General features: G+C 43.5%; 1 protein-coding gene across 1 annotated transcript in view; it reads left to right on the top strand.

Annotated features, from left to right (window-relative positions):
* Window positions 1–21330, top strand: part of LARGE (like-glycosyltransferase) — a 663150-nt gene that overhangs the window by 237757 nt on the left and 404063 nt on the right. Inside the window, exon 5 of the mRNA XM_006901347.1 lies at window positions 20667–20838. Coding sequence (XP_006901409.1) covers window positions 20667–20838 — 172 coding nt within the window. The remainder of the gene's footprint in view (window positions 1–20666; window positions 20839–21330) is intronic.

Genomic DNA, 21330 nt, shown 5'->3' with positions numbered 1-21330 from the left:
CTGCTGTTTTGTAGTGAGGTCCTGTGAAGTCCAGTACCACTCATAGTGGTCCTGAGGACAGTAAATCTGAATCCTGTCCTATGACTAGGGAGGGTTACCCTGAGAGTGCCCGAAAACATCAGCCCTCTGACAGAGCTGTGTGCTTCTCCAAGTGTCCAGTCTCTGAAAGGTCTTCAGCAGAATGGCGCCTGGTTCCCACAAGAGCCCCTGCCCATACACATGTCCCCTGCGATGATGTCATTGGGACCTTCATGAGCTAGAAATGACTCAGTGGAAACCAATAACAAAGCAAACAATAGACCCCTCATTCATTTAATGGCAGAATGATTATCTGTGTTTTCTTTGGAATTTTGGCCATGGGTAAAATACAACTAACCATACAATACCTACTGTGTACCGTGTATACAGTCTACTATGTTAACGTTAAAGACTACTTAGATAGCACAATAATCTAATATTTGTTACTGTCAAATTGGCTCCGATTCATAGTATTCTTACTTGAATGTCAGGAAGCTTTGCCATCTTGTGCCGTGTTCAGAATCATTGCTGTGTTTGACTGGATTGGCCACTGTATTGGTCCATTTCACTGAGGCCCGCCCTTTGCTGACCAATCATGATAATGCTTTTCTAGTGAGTGATCTTTTCATGATCTCCAAAGTGAGTGAGCCAAAGTCTCACCATCCTTGCATCTAAAGAATTTTCTAGCTGTATTTCTGTGAGACTGGTTTTGTTCCTTCTATCACTCTGCAGTGTGTTTGATATTCTTCACCATTTAAACAAATTAAATATATCATTTCTATCATCGTCCCTCTGTCAGTTTGCCATACTCCGGGGTTTGCAATACACTTTGGTGCTGAGAGGATGTCTTCAGTGGATTACTTCAAATACCAGCAGGGCCACACAGGATGCACAGATTTCAGCCAAGCTTCCAGATTAAGAAGAAAAGCTTGAGGATTGGCTTCCGAAAAGCAGGCAGTGAAAATCTTACAGGTAGCAACAGGATGTAATTAGATATCCTGTGCTGTGTTTCTTTATTCATTTGATGCTCACAGACAACCCTTTGGAAGCTCAGCTAGCGGACAATGGCTAGAGCGAGTCTGCATAACTCACATCTGATGTTCCCTCTCCGTTGTGCTCTTATGGCTGGGTCCTCCATGGCATCTTTCTGTGCACATAGCCACATATGGCCTAGTGGTGAGAAACTGTGCTACAATCCCAAAAGGTGCATGGTTCGAATCTCGCCACTTCTCCACAGGAAAACGATAGACACTCTGCTCTGTGATTTGTTGTTATTGTTGATTGCCTTCAAGTTAAGCATGACTCATAGCAACCCTATGAACAAAAGGCCTGAAGCCTTTCTATAACTATCAATGTTTATCAAAGTCTGTAGAGTTTCCGGAGACATGTTGTTTAGGAAGTGGATGCCAGTCCTGTTTCCAATCTGTGATTTACTACATCTGAAAACGTGCTGGGAGGTCAGCTGTGAGTTGGTTCAGACTCAACAGCACATAACAAGAGCAGCATATGGAGATGAATAAACTAAGTTGTTGCTGATCTAAGCTTTGGCATTTTCAGTGGCTTCCCATGTATCTGAAAGTTTGGACGATAAATAAGGAAGACCAACAAAGAATCGATGTCTTTGAATTGTCCTGTTGGCTGAGTGTATTGAATATCCCGTGGACTGCCAAAAGAACAAACAAACCTTGAAGGAAGTCCAACGCGCGAGTACTCCTTAGAGGCGAGAATGGGGAAACTTCATCTCACTTACTTTGGGCATATTTTCAGGAGGAAGCAATCCTTGTAGAGAGACATCATGCTGGGAAACTAGAGAGTTGGAGAAAGAGGGGAAGAGCTTTGATGAAATGGATTGACGTCATGCCCTTTGAGGAAGTCACTGCATCGAGCCCATCAACCCCTTGTTGGAGTCACTGTGTCACTCCATCTTATCGAGGGGCATCTTCTCTTTCTCTGATTATTCACCTTTCCCAGCGTGATGTCTTTTTATAAGACCTGGCCCTTACTGACAACATTTTACCAGCCCTGTCTCTAAAAACATCCTCATTGTCCTTCCTCTGAAACAGACTTGTGTGTTCATTCATCAGCCCATCAAGTAAATACTAAGTACTCTGCTCTATTTCCACGACAGACATCAACTCTTCTTCCGTCTTCCTTATTCGTTGTTAAACCTTCAGATGCTTAAAGAAACATTGGAAAATACCATGGCTTGGGGTCAGGCATATCCCAGTCCTTAAACTGACAGCCTTGCTCTTTTGAACTTTAAGGACAGGCCATTAGGAAGCATACCTCTGTGTGTGCAAAGTAAAACCATACTCCACAGGGTTTTGACGACTGTAACCTCTCAAAGCAGATGGTCAGACTTGTCACCCCAAGTGCCTCTGGGTGAATTTGAACCACTAACCTTTTGGTTAATTATAAAATGTTTAACCTTTTGTGCCAGTCATGGACCACCATGAGTCAGAACTGACTTGATGTCACCTATTTTTGATGTTGCTCTTCTCGAGCTCAAAGACCAATAGAAAACATGAGATTCTTCTGTAAATGCATAGATATACTTTTCCCCAAAGAACTCATCGCATGCCTTCTGCATGTCAGACATTGTGCTAAGTACACAAACATAAATACTTACTGTGCACTGTAATAAGAAGAATTGCAGCTGCTAAAAATATTAAGTCCAGGCTGTGCAGGAGCTAATGTAATCTTCTCCTCAGTGCATTGAAAAAAATCTATTAGCTAGGAAGGCAGCTATATTTCAGGAAATTAAACCACTGTTAACAGTCCAGTTCACAAATCAGAACTCCCAGTGCTCTGTGATGCTCCGTTTCATGACATAAAGTACCCAGGGATGTGCGAGCAATCTGGAAATGCTTCACTCACCAGAGTCCCACACCACGCACAGCTGAGCAGAGGACATTCTCTGCCTGACCGTGGGAGAGGAGGAGGGAGCGATGTGGTTTTACATCCATGCCCCTATTCCTCTTGATCCACCTGCCTTTATCCTCATCCTGAAGTTATTTCTTTTTTTTCTATTTTAAAAAAAATTATTATTACTAATTTTAATGAAAATTTACAGACACTTTGGATTTTCATTCATTCATTGCTGCACTTTTCTCCATGCCCACTCCTCCCCCCGCCCCCCAGTACATTCTTCTCTTTGAAACTTAAAAGAAAAATTCTTTCATTGTTTTTCAATCCCTCCCCCCAGGTCTACACCATTATGCGGACTTCGTTCTGGTGTCCTGTCATGACAATAATACCTAATCATATATCCATTTTAAACAGTTCTCTCCCTCATATGTTTCAATGCAGTATACATTATTTATCCCATCTTTCTCAGTCTCCCCCCAACCCTGATGTCAGTCCTGTTTTATAACAGTGACACTATTCAGTATTTGTCCCTTTGTGTCTGAAATATTTTGCTCAGCATAATGTCCTCCAGGGTCACCCATTTTGAATAATATTGCACGAGTTCCTTGTTTTTCAATGCAGCGTAGTATTCCATTGTGTGAATATACCACAGCTTCTCTATCCATTCGTTTGTTGTTGGGCACTTAGGTTGTTTCCAGCTCCTTGCTATTGTGAACAAAGCCGTGATAAACATGGATGTGCATTGAAGTTATTTCTGTCTGTGAAAGAGGGTTTCCTGCAACATTACCAAATGAGAGGCATTTTCTGTCGGAAGTCACCCAATTTCACTGTAGGCTCGGCTGGTAAGTTCTTAGTGAGTGAAGATTGTTATCATCTACAAACACCAGCTTTGAGGCTCTTTGATTACCTAGTTTCTAATTTAGGAAGATGTGGGATACAGATCTCTGCTCTCCTCTTGATACTGGTTACTGGACGTGTTGCTGTGGTTGACCTAGAGCTGCGTTTTTCGTAATGACATGTCTAAAGGAAGAAAATCCAACCTGCAGACATTTAAGCAGGCCTCTGGTTGCTGTCAAGTCGACTTCAACTTATTGTGACTTTGTGTAACAGAATGGAGTGAGGCCCAGTCCTGTACCAGGATCATGTTTGTGAGTATGCTAACGTCCATTGTTGGAGATACTGTGTATTTTCCCTTCTCCTAACGTGAGACTCGTCTTCCAGCATGACACCAAGCAATAGTATTCTCTTGTGCTCCATGGTGTTTTCATCGTCTGACTTTCAGAAGTGAATTGTCTGACCGCTAATCCTAGTCTCCAAGCTCTGTTGAAACCAATTTATCACAGTTAAACGTGCTGGTGTTTGAAATATCCAGGCCAAAGCTTCACGGTCATAGCAACATGCAGGCCACCCAGTACAACAAACTGACAAATGGTGGTGACCCCTTAAGTATCTGGACATCTATGTTGTTGTTCTTGATTGCCACTGAGTTGAGCACAACTTGTAGCAACCCTAGTAACAAAAGACCTGAAGCCCCTCTACAACTATCAACTTTTATCAAAGTTCATAGAGTTTCCGGAGGCATGTTGTTTAGGAAGTGGATACCGCTCCTAAAGAACTCTTAATCTTCCATCAGTACCTCCTTTTAATCTTTGAGAATGATCTTCTTAAAGTCTCCGTTTCAACAGCAGCTTGCATTTAGAACCATCTTCTCTTGTCTCGGAACAGTACGTTGTTTGGTGATCCAGTGTCAGTAATCAGAGAAATAGGAGGACACATTGCGTTTCCCCTTAACTTCTGATTTGATGTGTGGAGCTTTTGCTGTCAGTGTAGCCATTTTACAGATGGGACGGTGTTACAGAAGGGTTTCATTTCTTGCCCACAGAGGCCCAGCTAGTGAGTGACGGAGCCAGGAGCCAAGCCTGGGCCATTTGAAAAGCTAATGTTGATCCCCTGTTACTTCATTTACCGGTTACATCATTTACAGGTTCTCAGTAAGTGCTGTTTTATTTCTGTGTTACGGGTGAGGAAGAGGCCTAAAGAGGCGAACTTGCTGGCCTCGCGTGGTGAATTGAGGCCTTGGGACCTGGCCAGTCAGACTCCGGAGCGTCCACTCACTTGCTGCTCTGCTCAGAAGCCCTCTTCAGTGCCCGCTCCATCCTGTCCTGGGCTTCCATTGCTCGTCAGTTGTGTTCTGAACATGAGGCTGTAGTCCCCTCGGTGACAATGCGGAGCCAAGATGAAAGGGAAATGGCTTTTCAAAACCTCTGCAGCTTGGATGCCTTCTTTTTTTAATTTTTAAAAACGTGTCAAGGTGATTTGTATTCCCCGGGGAGGGAGGGTAAGGGTGGAAATGTTTTTATGGTTAAGAATTCTATTTTGAGCAATAAACATTCCGGTACAAAGGAGAAAAATGTGTAGACTACAAATATTGTAACTCCCTGGGAAGGGAGGAGGTTAAGTAACTATTACCTCTGCTCTACAGATGAGAGAATTAAGGTTCTGGAAGATTTAGAAGCACGGCTTTGAACTGGATCATTCCATTGCATTTTGGCCTCTGATGCACTCAGTCAGAGTCTACCTTTTGACAAGCTCCTGCCTCTAAGGATATCTGAAAGGTTTACTTGGGGATCTTGTTGAAATAAAGCTACTGATTCAGTATACCTGGGGTGGAAATGCAAATTCCTAGCAGGGGCCTGAGTCCAAAAGAACTGCTTCGAAGAAGAGATCTGCCCAGGAACAAGCCTTTGTACTTATTATGAAAAGGAAAAAAAAATTCTTCTTGCTCAAGAATCCTTTGTCCAGATGGAAGTAGGAGCTGAGTTCTGTTTTTACAATAACCTGGAAGCAGGAGAATATCGTGATACGCTAGTGCTGGTGGGAGTCAAGAAGAAAGAGATTGTGATGGTTAGGGAAGTAAAAGCTAGAGTGCAAGTGAGAAACCCTTCTCATCCTCGAAGCTCCAGGTACTGGGATAATGATATGCACTCCTTAGCCTTGCCGGGGTTGAATAAGTCAATAAGGACGATTATCTTTCCTGTGGTCATTCTCTGATTTATGCTGGTTTCATGCACAACAGAACCAGATACTACCTGGTCCTGCACCAATCTCACCATCAGTTGCTGCATAAAGAGTGTTAGCAGCAAGAGAATGGCAGAGAATGTTCTCTGCTAATTTCACCAAGGGAATCTGTCCCCATCAACAGCATCCACAATACACAGCTCATTCCTAGAATGTCAGACATGGTCTCCCACACTCCTGCATCTAATTCTACTAATTCCAACATGAGTATTTATGCTCTATTGTTGTTGTTCTTCTGGGTCCAAAATTCATTGCAGTGACCATATAGACTTTATAGAACCATACTTAATGGATATAGAATTGATTGGGGATGTTACCAGGCTATAATTCAAGTTGGATGCAGTCCATTAGTGCAGCCAGCTTCTCAGGCCTGTTTGCAGGTCTTTTTTTTTTAATAGAATAAACACCTTTATTAATACATGTGCTAAAATGGGAGGGAGATTTATTTGCCTTTCCGTGCCTTGATTTTCCTCAGGTAGAATTCCAGCTCCTTGCCCTCTAGCACATAACCATCTGCGCGGCCACACTGGCCTGGCGGGGAAGCAATACATGCAAGAAGCTTGCCCTGTTGGAACTGTTTGCAGGTCTTTTGACCTTCAGCTTTGCCTCACGCTATAGGTCCTTGTTACAAAGTTGCCTTAGTCCTGTCAGTTATAATGTCTTCCTTTAGTCATCCAGCAAGCTGGAGTGAAAGCCTCTGGCTCTGGCTCTGTGGAGCAGCAGTCCCAAGTCTGCTATTTCTCCTGTCAATCTCTGGTTCTCTACCGAGGCTGCTGTTGCTCTTGTGTAGCTCTTGGTCTGGCTCATACAGGAATCTGATGCCAAACTATGTGTGCTGCTTCCTCTTCCTTATTGACATTGAGATTCCCAGTGTCTGCTGCTGAATCCTCCCCCCTTCCCAATTTAATGGCAAGACTAGCCAATCTTCTTGTGGATAGAACAACACACCCTATTCACATGCTCTTACTCAGACATGTGACAAAGTCAAAGTCAATCAGCATCTATGAAAGCCATTTTGAACAATAGACCATTGATACCGCATTGCAGACTGCATCATTGTGATCCATAACGTTTTCACCAGGCCTTTCACCTAGTCGGTCTTAGTCTAAAAGCTCTGCTAAAACCTAGTTAGCGTCATGCTGTTGTTGTTGTTATTGTTATTGTTGTTGTTGTTGTTGTTGTTGTTGTTGTTAGGTGCCATCGAGGTGAGTACAACTCATAACAATCCTGTGAACGAAAGATCTGAACCCGGTCATGTTCTGCACCATCCTCCTACTTCCTGACACAAGAGCCCATTGCAGCCGTCACTGTGTCAATCCACCTGGTTGAGGGTCTTCCTCTCCTTCGCCAACCCTCCACCCTTCCCAGCATCATGTCCTTCTTCTCCAAGGAATAGCACCTCCTAGCAATATGTCCAAAGAATGTGAGGCGAAGCCGTATCATTCTTGCCTCCATTGATCACTCCAGCTGCACGCTCTCCAAGACATATCTATTTGTTTTTTTGGCCATCCATGGAATACTCAGTGCTCTTCTCCAACACCACAGCTCAAAGACATCATTTCTTTTTCTTTCATCCTCATTCATTATCCAGGCCTTGGATGCATAGCTAGGAATTGGAAAGACTATGGCCTGAATCAGATTGACCTAACTTTCCTTTCGTTATCAAAGATCCTGTCTTTATTTTCTCTGTCAGGTGGATTTCTTCTTGCCTAGTAGGTGGATTTCTTCTTGCCTAGTAGGTAAGGAGTTGCACTGTCAACTCAGAGGCAGGTGGTTTGTATCTACCAGTAGCCATATGGGAGAAAAATGAGCCATCTGCCCTGTGCTTTATTGCCTCTGAAAACCTGCCGGGAGGTCAGCTGTGAGTTCCAACTGGACTGCACTGAGTGAGTGACCACCCACTGGTCAGAATGTTGGCCTCCCCAGGAGTCATGGCTGTTCTTCATCCCTTGTGCTTTGATTGGTCACCCTTGAGATATGTCTTCTATGCAGACTTTGTCTTCAAACTCCTATCAATATCCTAGTCATAGTGTCTGCATTATTTTTCAGGGAACCACTCCACACATTCTGGTACACTTCCCAGAAGCCTTCTTAGGGTCTGTCAGGCACTTCAGGAAGCGATGTCCCCCTTTAGAACATCCTTCATTGCCAGCTCTCCCCAAACCAGACTCACTATTCTTGAGTCAATCCCAACTCATAGCAACTGTTGGGCAGAGTAGATCTGTCCCATAGGATTCTCAAGGCCATGATCTTTACAGAGGCTCACTGCTCCCTGTTTTGTTTTGTTTTTAACCTGTGGAGCAACTGGTGAATTTGAACCACTAACCTTTTGATTAGCAGCCAAACGTTTGCACCACTGTACACCCAGGGCTGCTTTAACTTTACAGAGGAATCCCTTGAAACTTGAGGTCGCTTATGTTCCTTATGTAAGTGCATTAGGTAGTATTCTTGGGCATGATTCCATTTTTACTAATTAAAGTTTAGAACATGCTGCTTAGAATTATTAACAGCCATTGCAAGGATAATAGTCTGTCCATTAAAATAAGCCTAGCTTTCATTTTTATTATCATTTTAATTACACAAACCCTTTGGCTTATTTGCAATGACAGAGAGAGTGCTGCTCTTGCTCTCCCACGTTTTGTTGTCTCTGCAGGACACCCTTGGAGAAATCTGCCTGGTGGCCCCCAGGTCTCCTTAGCTCTCCTATGAGGACAGTCTTCCCTTCATTGACCTCAGGGCTTTATGTTCCTGGTTGGATTAAAGTTCCCAGTGGGATTTGGGAGTATGATCAACACCACTGGAAATTGTATAATGTGGCAAGTGGAATAAAGGCAGGCATCCCCAGCCCATGTCTCTTGAAACTTAAGAGTGCCTGGGTGGCGATAAACGTTGGCCTGCTTGGCTGCTAGCCCAAAGGTTTGAGGGTCAAATCCACCCAAAGGTCCCCTGGAAGAAAATCTTGTCAACCTACTTTGGAAAAGTCTTCCATTGGAAACTCTATGGAGCACAGTTCTTCTATGGCACACAGAGTGGTAGCCCAAAGTCAAAGTCACCTCAGTAACAACCGATTTTTCCGACCAACGATGCCAGTAGGAGATCCCCCAGAAGAGGCCTTGAGCTTCCCAGGAGATTTTAGTTGGCGATTTTGTTTCTCTTTCATGCAGAGACATTGGGAAAGATGGTGAATGACTGATTTCTACTGGTAACACCTTCTCCATTCCTGACTTAAACTTTCTTGACGAAGGTTCTGTGATGTCTTGCTTATCAGATGACCTCAGCACCTTGAATGATCTGAGACTTGATAGTGCCACCATACACTCAGTGGGTAAAGAGAAAGGACCTTGGCAGAGGTCAGCCCGAGGCCAGGTGCTTGGCCATCTCTTCTCAGCATTATTGAAAAGTGGATATTACCCGTCTTCCATTCTGTCAATGACAAAACAAAAGTTTGACGAGCTAAAGTGATTTGCCTGAGGTCATAGAACTTATTAGAAGTGGTTACTTAAGGGAGCTCTGGTAGCCTAGTGGCAAGAAACTGCACTGCAATCCCAGAGGTATGTGGTTCGAATCCACCAGATGCTTTGCTGGAGAAGGAGGGGCAGTCTCCTCCTGTACCAATCGGAGAAGGAGGGGCAGTCTCCTCCTGTACCAGTCAGATCCAATTTGATGGTATACATACACACAATAATAAAATAAAAATAATTGAAAAACAAAAAGAAGTGGTTGTCTTTGTTATTAGCTACCTTCAAGTTGGCCCCAAACTCATGGGGACCCCAAGTGCAATGGAGGAAAATGCTCCCTAGGCCTCTGCTGTCTCCTCATCAGCTGCAGTCAGACTGTTGGGATCCATAGGGTTTTCACTGGCTGCTTTTGTAAATGAGGCCCCCGAGCTTTCATCCTGTTGAGCATCACAGCAGCATGCAAGCTTCTACTGTCAGAGAGCAGGGAGTGCTTAGGAGGTAGGTTGGCCAGAAATCATACTTGGAAGATTAGAATTCTGCCTCTGAAGCACCACGGCCCTGCATTGGAACTGGAACTTGTAGTTGAGGTGGTTTAGGCATTGACATCCCAAAGGCGTGCAGTTTGCATCCACCAGCTGCTCCATGGTAGAAAGATAGGCAGTCTCCTCCCATGTGATTTACAGCCTCTGCAACCCTGCTAGAGGGTCAGCTCTGACATAACAACCACCACCATCCAGACCCAGGATCTGAGTGATTATAGATACTTCTTCCCACACTGACAAGCACAACTTCTAACTCCGCCCATTGCCGTCCATCATAACTGACTCCTAGCTGACCCTACGACAGGTTTTCAGAAGCTCTAAATCACACAGGAGGAAATAGCCCTTTTTTCGCCTAACTCCAAATACAGAGAAAGATATATATGTTGTTGTCGTTGCTATTGTTATATGCTGTCAAGTCGCTTGCAACTCATAGTGACCTTAAGTACAACAGCCCTAAACCCTGCTCTATCTCTTGTCAACCTTATTGTTTCTGACACACCTATCCACATTACCCCAATGACGGAATTATTAATCCATCTCATCGAGTGTCTTCCTCTCCTGCTCTGTCCCTTCACTCTCCCAAGCATGACGTCCTTCTCCAAAGACTGATCCTGCCTTCCAACATTTCCAGAGTATGTCAGGTGGAGCTTCAGAATCCTTGCCTCCAAGGAGCAATCTGGCTTCACCCTCTCCAGGACGAATTTGTTTGTTCTCCTGGCAGTCCGTGGTATATTCAGTACTCTTCTCCAACACCATAGCTCAAAGGCATCAATTCTCCGTCTGTCCTCCCTAGTCATTTTCCAGCTTTCTGACACATAGCAAGTAATGGCAAAGACCATGGCCTGGATCAGACACCCCTTAGTCTCCAGATTGACACCCTTGTTCCTTAGTACCTTGGAGAGGTCTTTTTGTTCCTGACCTCCTAATACAGATGATGGAGAGAGAGAGAGAGAGAATAGATAGATAGATAGATAGATAGATAGATAGATAGATAGATAGATAGATAATAGACAGATGAGAGATTAGATAGATGATAGAAGAGAGGATGCATGGATAGATAGAGGAAAGGAAGATAGATAGATAGATAGATAGATAGATAGATAGATAGATAGATAAGAGGATAGATAGATAGATAAGAGGGTACATAGATAGGTAGATAGAAGAGAGATTAGATAGGAGAGAGATTAGAGAAATGGGAGATATGAGAGATTAGATAGATAGATAGATAGATAGATAGATAGATAGATAGATAGATAGATAGAAGAGAGATTAGATAGGCGATTAGAGAGATAGGAGAGAGATTAGATAGATAGATAGATAGATAGATAGATAGATAGATAGATAGATAGATAGATACGTACGTACATATGCAAGATGGGCTTAACTGACTCCATGATCATGCTTAATCATTCACTCAACTATTTGTTGAGGAATTGCTATGAAGATATTAACATAATAGTGATGTCATCCCTGCTGCAAGGAGCTGCAGTCAAGTGGAGGAGAGAGACATGGGAAATTAAACACAGCATGGTGCATGCTGTTTGTGGGTTAGGGAAGGTTTAGCTTTGGAAGCCCACAGCAGCCTGGGGCAGTGGGGAAGGTGGAGACTGGAGGTGGGAGCTGCTAAGTTAAGATTTGAAGGAGGAGCAGACTGTGGGCAAAGTAGGAGGAGGACATGCCCTAGATGGCTCTGCTTCCAAAAGGATGAGTCATTTCTAATGAATTATCTGCTGCTTATGGTGCATTCTTTCCCCCAAAGATTCCCTCATCTTCCACCCTTTGCTGATGTTTTCTTTCTGAAATACACACTCTTTCGAATGCTTCCTTCTCTCCGATTGAACACTCTGACTTAACTGACTATGCACTAAGATGGGGACTTGGAGCGACACTTGGGCCTGGACACATGTGGAGATTAATTTATTCATGTAGCCCCACTGTTTTGAGATATGTCCGAGGGCCTCACATGTATGTTAAAAATAAAGCAGAGAGTCAGGGCAATCCAATTAGACGGCTTAACCCAGCACTCTGGTGCTCAGTCATCACTCAGCTCTCCCGCTTTGATGGTAACCAAAATAGATGAATAAGTTAATCAAAGGTCTGATTAAATAGCAGAGCCTGGCGGCATGGACTGGTGAGTGCCAGGCTTCAGCTGAAGGGAATTCTCAGGGGAAAAGGAGGAGCTGAGCAAGTTCCAAAGGCCGGGCCTTTCATGTTGAAGATGGAAGGTATTTTTCTCCAAGTCCTCAAGCCTAGGATCTTACGGGGATGGCTACACCAGGAGGGTAACTAACACCCCAAGGGAGAATGCTGTGGTTTGGAAAAGAATGCAAAAATTCTAACTATAGTTTGGCAACTTGCTTGCCTTGAGATCTTAAAGAGATCACTAACCCTCCCTGTATCCGCCATCTGTCCATCCAGCAACCCATCCATTCATCCATCTCCATCCTCACCCATCCATCATCTACCTATTTATCTGTCTTATTTTGCACCTCTTATATATAAGGCAAGGAGACCTAGTGGTCTGTTGTACTGTTAACTGAAAGGTCAGCAGTTCAAACACACCAGCTGCTCTCCAGGAAAAAGACAGGTAGTCTCCTACTGTAGATATTTGTTGTTAGGTGCTTTCAAGTCGAGTATGACTGATAGCAACCCTATGAACAACAGATCTGAGCCCTGTCCTTTCCTGTGCCATCCTCATAATCTCTGACACACTCAAGTCTATTGCTGCAGTCACTGTGTCGATCCACCTGGCTGAGGGTCTTCCTCTCCTTCGCTGACCCTCAACCTTCCAGTGCTCCTATTCAATAAATAGCATCTCCTAGCAATAAACCCAAAGTGTACAAGATGAAGTTTTATCATCTCTGCCTCCAAGGAGAATTCTGGCAGCATCTTCTCCAAGACATATCTGTCTGTTCTCCGAAATTTGTGTACTATAGATATTTTTAGTAGCTCTTTAGAGCCTTGAGAATGTGGTGGAGGACATGGCTATGAGTCAGACTTAACTTGACAATGGGTTTGGGTTTTATCTTAAAGCAGGGAGCCTTTGTGATACAGTGTGTTTTGTGTTGGAATGCCAGGCAAAAAGTTCACACCAGGTTTCCTTGCCGTATGCATAATAGGTGCAAAATGAGAGGGATGAATAGGTAGGTAGATAATGATGGATGGATGGATGGATGGATGGATGGATGGATAGGTAAATGGGTGGGTGGGTGGATGGATGCATGGACGGACGGATGGACGGATGGGTGGATGGGTGTGTAGGTAGGTGGGTGGGTGGGTGGGTGGTTGGATGGATGGATGATAGATGGTTTGGTATGTAGGTGGATGGATGGGTGTGTAGGTGGATGGATGGGTGTGTAGGTGGATGGTTGGGTGTGTAGATGGATGGATAGATAGATGGATTGGTGTGTAGATGGATGGATGGATGGATGGATGGATGGATGGATGGATGGATGGATGGATGGATGGATATGTAGATGGATGGGTGTGTAGATGGATGGATGGATGGATAGATGGATTGGTGTGTAGGTGGATGGATGGAAGTGTGGATGGATAGATTGTTGTGTAGGTGGATGGATGGGTATGTGGATGGATGGATGGATGGATGGATGGATGGATGGATGGATGGATGAATATATAGATGGATGGGTGTATGGATGGATGAATGGATGGATGGATGAATGGATGGATGGGCTGATGGATGGAAGGATGACAGTCATAGGGAGAGAGTGATTTGAATCAGTGTTCAAATTCACCAGTGGCACCACAGGTAAAAGATGGGACAGTCTGTTCCCATTGAGATTAACTGCAAGAGAAACTCAATGGAGGGTCACCATTGATGTGACAGAGTTCATTTGTGCTTTGGGATATGTAAGGAACATGCTCTAGTGGTGCGATGCTTCAGGCAGTTAGTTGACTCCTAACTCAAACAGTGCTTATTTGAACCCACCCACTAAGTGCTTTCTGTGAGACGGAAGAGGCAGTCTGCTTCCTGAACAAGGCTCCCAGCCTTGGGACCCCTAGACTGCAGTCCTCCTCTGTCCTCCAGGGTTACTATGACTCAGAACTGACTTGATGCCAGTGGTTATGGGTAAGACATGATCTCTGTCCTCATGATGACAGTGTAACTGTCGGCTGTGTTACATTTGTACCTCTGGGTCACTTTCCACTGTGTACTGTGCCCCAGGACACAGAACCCTAAGGACTGCCATGTCCCCTTCTATGAGCTTTGGCTCTAGAGTCACCCCAAGGGGGAGATTCACAGGCAAGAAGAGAAGTAAGGCTGAGATGTTTTCCTCTGCATCCTATGGAATTGACACTGAGGGGCAGGGGTGCTGTGTCATGGTCACTGCTCCTGCCACGGGCTTTATCATTATGAGTCCCCTCTGGGCTCCAGTTGCTGTTGGCTTTTGTCCTTCAGACCTTAAGGTAATAATAGCAGTCGCTATTCTTGTCCATACCAGACTATTGCACAATTCCTAGTTGTGAAACTCTGCATGATGTCAGTGTTATTAGATGCCACCAAGTTGATAGCCACTTAGAGCAAGCTCATGTGACAGAGTAGAAGTATCTCATGGCGTTTTTTTAGGCTGTAGTCTTCCCAGAAGCAGAACACTTAAATCTTTCTCCTGCAGAGTTGCTGGCTGGGTCCAGGCCAGCAGACTTTTTAGATTAACAGTGTGGCACTTAACTGTTGTACCAGCTGGGTTTCTTGAACTTTTTTTTTTAATGTGTTATCAATTTTTAATTGGTTTACATGCCATATTTTGTATACATTGTGTTTCATTCATGTACATTGTGTTTTATATAGCCTTTAAATTGTGTTTCATAAAATTATTCATATGCACTGTATTTATATAATCACTATTGATGTATACCTTTTTTTTAAAATTTTGTTTTATACTGGCTTATTTACAAAGTTCATATACATTGTTCATATACATTCATATACACTGGATCTTTTCCAATTTCCTTCACCTCCACACCCCCACGCCTATCAAATTGTGTGACCTTCTGACTAACCCCACCCCCACCTATCCTCATTCCCCTGCTCCCACCCTCCTCCCCCCTTGGATCCTCATACTTATTCTACAATAATGGTTTTTATACAGTATTTGTCTTTATGGGACTGAGTTAGTTCACTCAGCATAATGCTCTCCAGTCCCTGCAAAGTTAGATAGTAATTTACAAAATCATTTCACCTGTGTGCTGCATAGTGTTCCATTGTGTGAATAATTTCTCAATCCATTCATTTGTGGTTGGACATTTGGACTGTTTCCATGTTCTTGTGATGGTGAATAATGCTGCTATGAACATTGGTGTACAGGTCTCTATTTGTGCTTCAGTTCTCATTCTCTCGGGGTATATTCCGAGTAGTGGCATAGTTAGGTACATGGAATTTTTATGTTCACTTTTTTGAGGAAGCGCCAAACTGCCTTCCAGAATGGTTGTACCATTTTAAAAATCCCACCAATAAAGTATAAGAGTTCCTATCCACATCCGCTCCAATGTTTATTACTTGCTGTCCTGCTACGCTTTGCCACTTCTATTGGAATGAGATGGTATCTCATTGTGGTTTTGATTTGCATCTCTCTTATTGCCAGTGATTTTGAGCATTTCTTCATGTGTCCATTGGTCATCTGAATATCTTCCTGTGTGAAATTTTTTTTCATATCTTTTGCCTGGTTGTTTCAAACTCTTGATTCCTACTTTTGTCCAGATTCAGTTCTTCATTTTCATAACAAATCCAGAAAGTTTTGTATTTGTATAAAATTTAAGGCAGATCTTTCTTTTATTATTCCTTTGCCCTCAGATTACTTACTTTGAATGTCTGTTTCCTCCCTTACTGATTCAAGTGGGTAAGCACTGAGGGTAACTATCTTTCATAGATGAGGAAACCTGAACTCAGAAAGGTGGAGTAACCTGTCCAGGAATCCTTTGAATCCAGGTGTGTCAGATGTAGCAATCTCCAATTTTCTGATCTGCTACATCCATCCCCTTGTAACTCACCTTCAACATGAAGATTTAGAGTCCTACTTTTATAAGTCTTTCAAAATGCAGGTGGGAAAGTGTGGTGTTTGCCTGAAAGTTGGCTTTTTTAGTCCATCACAGTTGGCTCCTCTGGTCTCCAGCTACCTTAACTGGAAACACATGGTCTTGCAAATCATCAAGTATGTGGGACTAGAATAAGAGACAGACTGTGTGTACACAGAGCTGCAAGACTTGGTGTGAGCAAGGCTTGTGGGGGCAAGACCCTGGTGAGAGCGACACCATCATGGTGGAGAGACTGTGACATTGCTGTGGACAGTGGCAAGGTGTGACCCAAGGCTTCTTGCATTTTATAGGTTTGGCTGTTCTTGCCGGATATTTGAAGGAGAAGCTGACTTTTAACTGCTCTGAGGCAAATCTTGCTGGACGATTGGGATTTGACTGCTGAACTGAAACCTGAGCCTGGATTTGTTGAGGAATTATGCCTTGGAACTGTTGGGCTAAAGCCTGGACTTGTATTGGATGATATTCTTTGCCTCCCTTACTCACTTTCCTAATAAACCACATTGCTGGTACAACTTTGAGTCTGTAAGTCAGCAACATATAAAAACCTTTTGCTGTTGGTGGGACTCTACGAGCACTATGGGGCTGTACTATGGACTCTTATCTGCTTTCTGCTCTGCGGTGGTAAGGGTCTATGCTATTCTCATTCCCTCTAGTCCTTTCAGAAAGACACGTGTGGCTCTGTGCCACTGTGCCCCTTTTTCTTCCGTAGAGACAGAAAGCAAGAGAAATGTTGGAAACTTCTGTTTGCTGGGTGTTTATTTACCTGACCTTGAGCACTTTAAGTGTAAACTGTGTAATACAGGTGACAGCAACATTTTATCAGTTAAAAGAACTGAGTCAGAGAGTAACCACCTTGTGTGACTTTGGAGCCCAAATTTGAACTGTTTTCTTCTTCTATGACTCCTGGGTACACAATCACAACACACATACAGTTGATCTTGTTCCTATGTTTTGGTTGGGTTGGTTGGTTTGTTTTGAGACTCATCCAGGTGTATTTGTCCCCTGTGTGTTTATAGTGTTTCTGGTTTGTTTGATTTTTTTTTCTCCTGGTCAGAATTGTATTGAGTTCTGCCAAACATTATTGAAACAGTAAGGAGTACTGTGGCTAAAGGGTTTGGGGTTTTTTTCCCCCCAAATAAAATGTTCTGATCAGAGGATAGTGTGGAGTGGGTTCAAGTGCTGGAATCGGCCGAGGAATGATCCCAAGGGGGTTTTTCATAGCTTCGCTAAGTTGCCTTTTACACCATCAGTTTGGAAATATGTTTCTCTTTTTTTTTTTTTTTACAGTAGTAAATTTCTTACTGTCGTTATTGTTGCTAGGTGCCATCTAGTCAAGTAAGACTTAGAGTGACCCAGAGGACGCATCTGAATCCTGCGCCATTCTTATCACCTCTGACACACTTGAGCCCATTGCTGCATCCATCTCATTGAGGGTCTTCTTGTCTTGTGTCAGTAGTTCAGTTTTTAAAAGTTTAAAAGTATTGACTAGCTTTAAAAACAAAACCATGTATATAATTAGTCCCATCCTCCAAATATCCAGTAAGACTGATTGGAAGTCTTTAATATTTTTCATTTTATTAGATTAGATAAAAATATGTCCATGTTATTTGACTATAATGTTGTTGTGAACTGCTGTTGAGTCAAATCCGACTCATAGTGATCCTGTGAACAAGTATCTGAACGCTGTCCTGTCCTGAGCCATCTTTCTCTCTGATATGCTTGAGCCAATTGCTGGTTGTTATGTTCTGTCAAGTAGGAACTGACCCATAGCTAATCCTCTAGCCAGTTTTCAGAGCCAGTTATTTGCACAGTAGGAGAATATCCACTTTTTTACCCTGTGAAGCAGATGTTGTTGTTGTTGTTGTTGTTGTTGTTGTTGTTGTTATGTGCCATCGAGTTGCTTGCGACTCATAACGACCCTATGTACAAGAGCTCTAAACGCTGTTCTATCCTGTGCCAACCTAGCCATCTCAAACACACTTATTCCCACCTCTCCAGTCACAGAATCGATCCATCTCACCACAGGTCTTCCTCTCCTTTGCCGCCCCTCTACTATGCCAAACATGATGTCCCTCTCCAAGGACCAGTCCTTCCTTGCAACATGCCCAAAATATGTCAGATGAAGCCTCAGAATCCTTGACTCTAGGGAACATTCTGGCTTCACCCTCTCCAGGACAAACCTGTTTATTCTAGCAGTCCATGGTATATTCAACACTTTTCTCCAGCACCGCAGCTCAAAGGCATCAATTCTCTTTTTGTCAACCCTATTCACTGTCCAACTCTCTGATGCATAGCACTTAATTGTGAAGACTATAGCCTGGATCAGGCGCACCTTAGTCTCCAGTCTGACATCGTTGCACTTCAGTACTCTTGAGAGGTCCTTCACAGCCGACTTTCCCAATGCAATTTAGTCTCTTGATTTCCTGGCTGCTGTTACCAAGAGTGTTGACTGTGGAGCCAAGTAAATTAAAACGGTTAACTATCTCAATCTCCTCACCATCCATGCTGATGCTGCCAATTGGCCCAGTGGAGCAGATAGAGAATTCTAACTATGTGCCTTGAGATTGGCAGCATAACCCCTTACCACTAGACCACCAGAGCTCACCTGATCCCATTGCTTGTTCTCGTTGTGTGTCCTGTAGAGTTGAAGCCACCAATGGCCAATCCTCCAGTGGGTTTTCGGAGGCAGTAAATCACCCTGGAGGGGATTGCCCATCCTTCTCCTGTGGAGCAGCTGGTAGATTCAAACTCCACGCCTTTGAGATCGGAGCACATCTTCTTATTACTCTGCCAGTCATGACATTTGACTTTTTTTTTTCCTTCAGTATTATATGTTTTCCATCCAGACTGCCCTTAGCCTTTGTATACCAAAACCCAAACCCAAACCTGTCACCTTCAAGTTGATCCCAGCACATGACCACTCTCCACTGGATTTTCAAGGTTACTAATCCTTCTTGTGGGCAGGAGGGAACTGCCTCATCTTTTCTCCAAGAAGCAGCTGGGAGATTTGAACCAGCCTTTCCGTGAGCAGCCTGACACATCCTAATGCATCCGCCCACCAACGTACCATGTTCACTTAACTCTTCAGTGTGTGCACATTTGGATTGATGCCATTTTACTTTTATAAGATGGTGGTGAACGTCGTGGGGTTAAAGTTTGGTTGTTCATTTTTTCAATTGGATTAAATTTTTTTTTTCTTTAAAAAAAGGTAGAATTTTTTAAAATGGAATTACAGGACAAAGGGTTAGGGCATGTTTTAGCATCTCAGTAAGGTAGTCACATTTCCTATTACAGGGTTCTCCTACAAGGGATATTGTTGCTCGGTGCCCTTTGAATAGACTTTGACTCACAGAGAGCCTCTGAACAACAGGCCTGAACCATGCCCTGTCCTAGTAGACTTTGACTCATAGAGACTCTGTGAACAATAGATCTGAACCAGGCCGTATCCTATGCCGTCCTCACTGTCTCCTTCATACCTGACCCCACTGATGTAGTCACTGTGTTGATCCATTTTCCTGAGGTCAGAAAACTTGGACAAGTTACCACTTGGTAACTTGTATAAAAAAGAAGTGTGCTCGCTCCAGCTTCCAGGAACCTGCTTGGATGGGACCCGTGATGAAAACCACTCTAGGCGCTGTCCACCTGACAGCCTTCATCAGGCCTGCTGCTGTGCATTTTTTCCAAGGTTTCCTGTGAATTCCGAGTGGTTGTGTGTTGTTCTGACAAGGTTACCCACTGGGATCTCATTTGTTATTCTGTTAACATCTTGTGAGGAACACAATGTCAGCATCCCCTGGGTGGTTTATTCCTCCTCCTGTATTCACGCCCTGTTCTGCAGTGGGGTGAAGAAAATATTTCCTAGATTATGGCCAGATCCTTTCTATGTGTGTGTCCAAGAACAAGTATGTAGTCAACTAAATTATAGTTGGAAGAACAGATAAGAATACGTTTTAACAATACCACTGAGTAGTAATTTTTAAAGATGTGGAAATCAGGTACGGTTTAAAGAAGTACACTGACCTAAAGAATGTCCGTGAGTAGCATGAACAGTTTATACTTGACTACAAGCCAGAAGCGACTTGACGGCACTTAACAACGACAACAAGCCAGAAGGTTGGTGACTCTAAATGAGAAGCTTAAACGTATCTGTAGTAACAAACATTTTATTCCAGGAAGCTTGAGTGTAGTGTTTGTGTGCCAGCGTGTTGAAACCATTTCATAAATATTGTGTTGCCTTTCTCTGTGTCTGGACAGACCATGTCCATTCAGAAAACAGCTTCCACCTGCCAAAATGTAAATCACATGGGCAGATTAACATGCACTGCGTACTCACTAGATTTCTAATGTTGTGGTCAAGTCGGAACCCAGTCACAGCTGTCCCTCCAGCGGGTTTGCAAGGATTGTGAATCATGTGGGTGAAGATTACCCATCTTTCTCCCATGGAGCAGCTGGTGGGTAACATTACATGCCATGGTGTTGACAGCACAACCCCTGGTTACCCCTAGACCACCAGCGCTCCCTAAATTTCTAGTGAGCACCATTTATGTTTACGATGCTTCATAATTTTTAAGCAGCAAATTAATATTAACTGGATTTTTTTTTCTTTTTTTCTCCTCCTTCCTGTTCTCCTGTGCCCTCTCTCGTCTAGTCTGAAGTTTCCTGGATCCCCAACAAGCACTACTCGGGGATTTACGGCCTGATGAAGCTGGTCCTCACCAAGACCCTTCCTGCCAACTTGGAAAGGGTCATCGTCCTTGACACAGACATCACCTTTGCCACTGACATTGCAGAGCTCTGGGCTGTATTTCACAAGTTCAAAGGTAACTGTCACCCATTTCGTCCTGGTGTCTTTGTAGCCATGCCTAGTATATTGACTGGTTTCTATTTTTTTTTTTAAAGTGGGGTCCACTCTAGTGAGCTTTTGATTATGAAATGAGTAAGACACTATTGCAGATAGGGTTTCTTATCAGACCCACTTCTGTTTGAAATCTGTCGTAGCTGGAATTTTGTTGCATTTCTTAGTGAATCCTGATCTCAGGAGAGGTGAGATTCTGGGTTCATAGAGCCAAATGTATATGTTACATGTAAGTAACTGATTGTTGGTTGACGCCTGTGTAGAAGGTAAGCATTTGTTGTTGTTTTCTGTTTGTCAGATGGTATCACGAACTCTGGGAAGCCACAGGTGTGGGTATTGATCAGAAAGTGAAAGTGTTCTTATGGCCCTCTGTCATGAATGTGGTGCTTTATCGCTTCAAGGAGATGCATAGGTTTGGTTCATAAGGCATTCCTTCAAGGCTGGTTAGTTTGTAGTG

Source organism: Elephantulus edwardii, unplaced genomic scaffold, assembly GCF_000299155.1.
Source record: "Elephantulus edwardii isolate Elephantulus edwardi_28Jun2011 unplaced genomic scaffold, EleEdw1.0 scaffold00321, whole genome shotgun sequence".
NCBI classification, from domain to species: Eukaryota; Metazoa; Chordata; class Mammalia; order Macroscelidea; family Macroscelididae; genus Elephantulus; species Elephantulus edwardii.
Note: the sequence above shows the minus strand (reverse complement) of the source record. Positions and strands in the feature narration are given on the sequence as shown.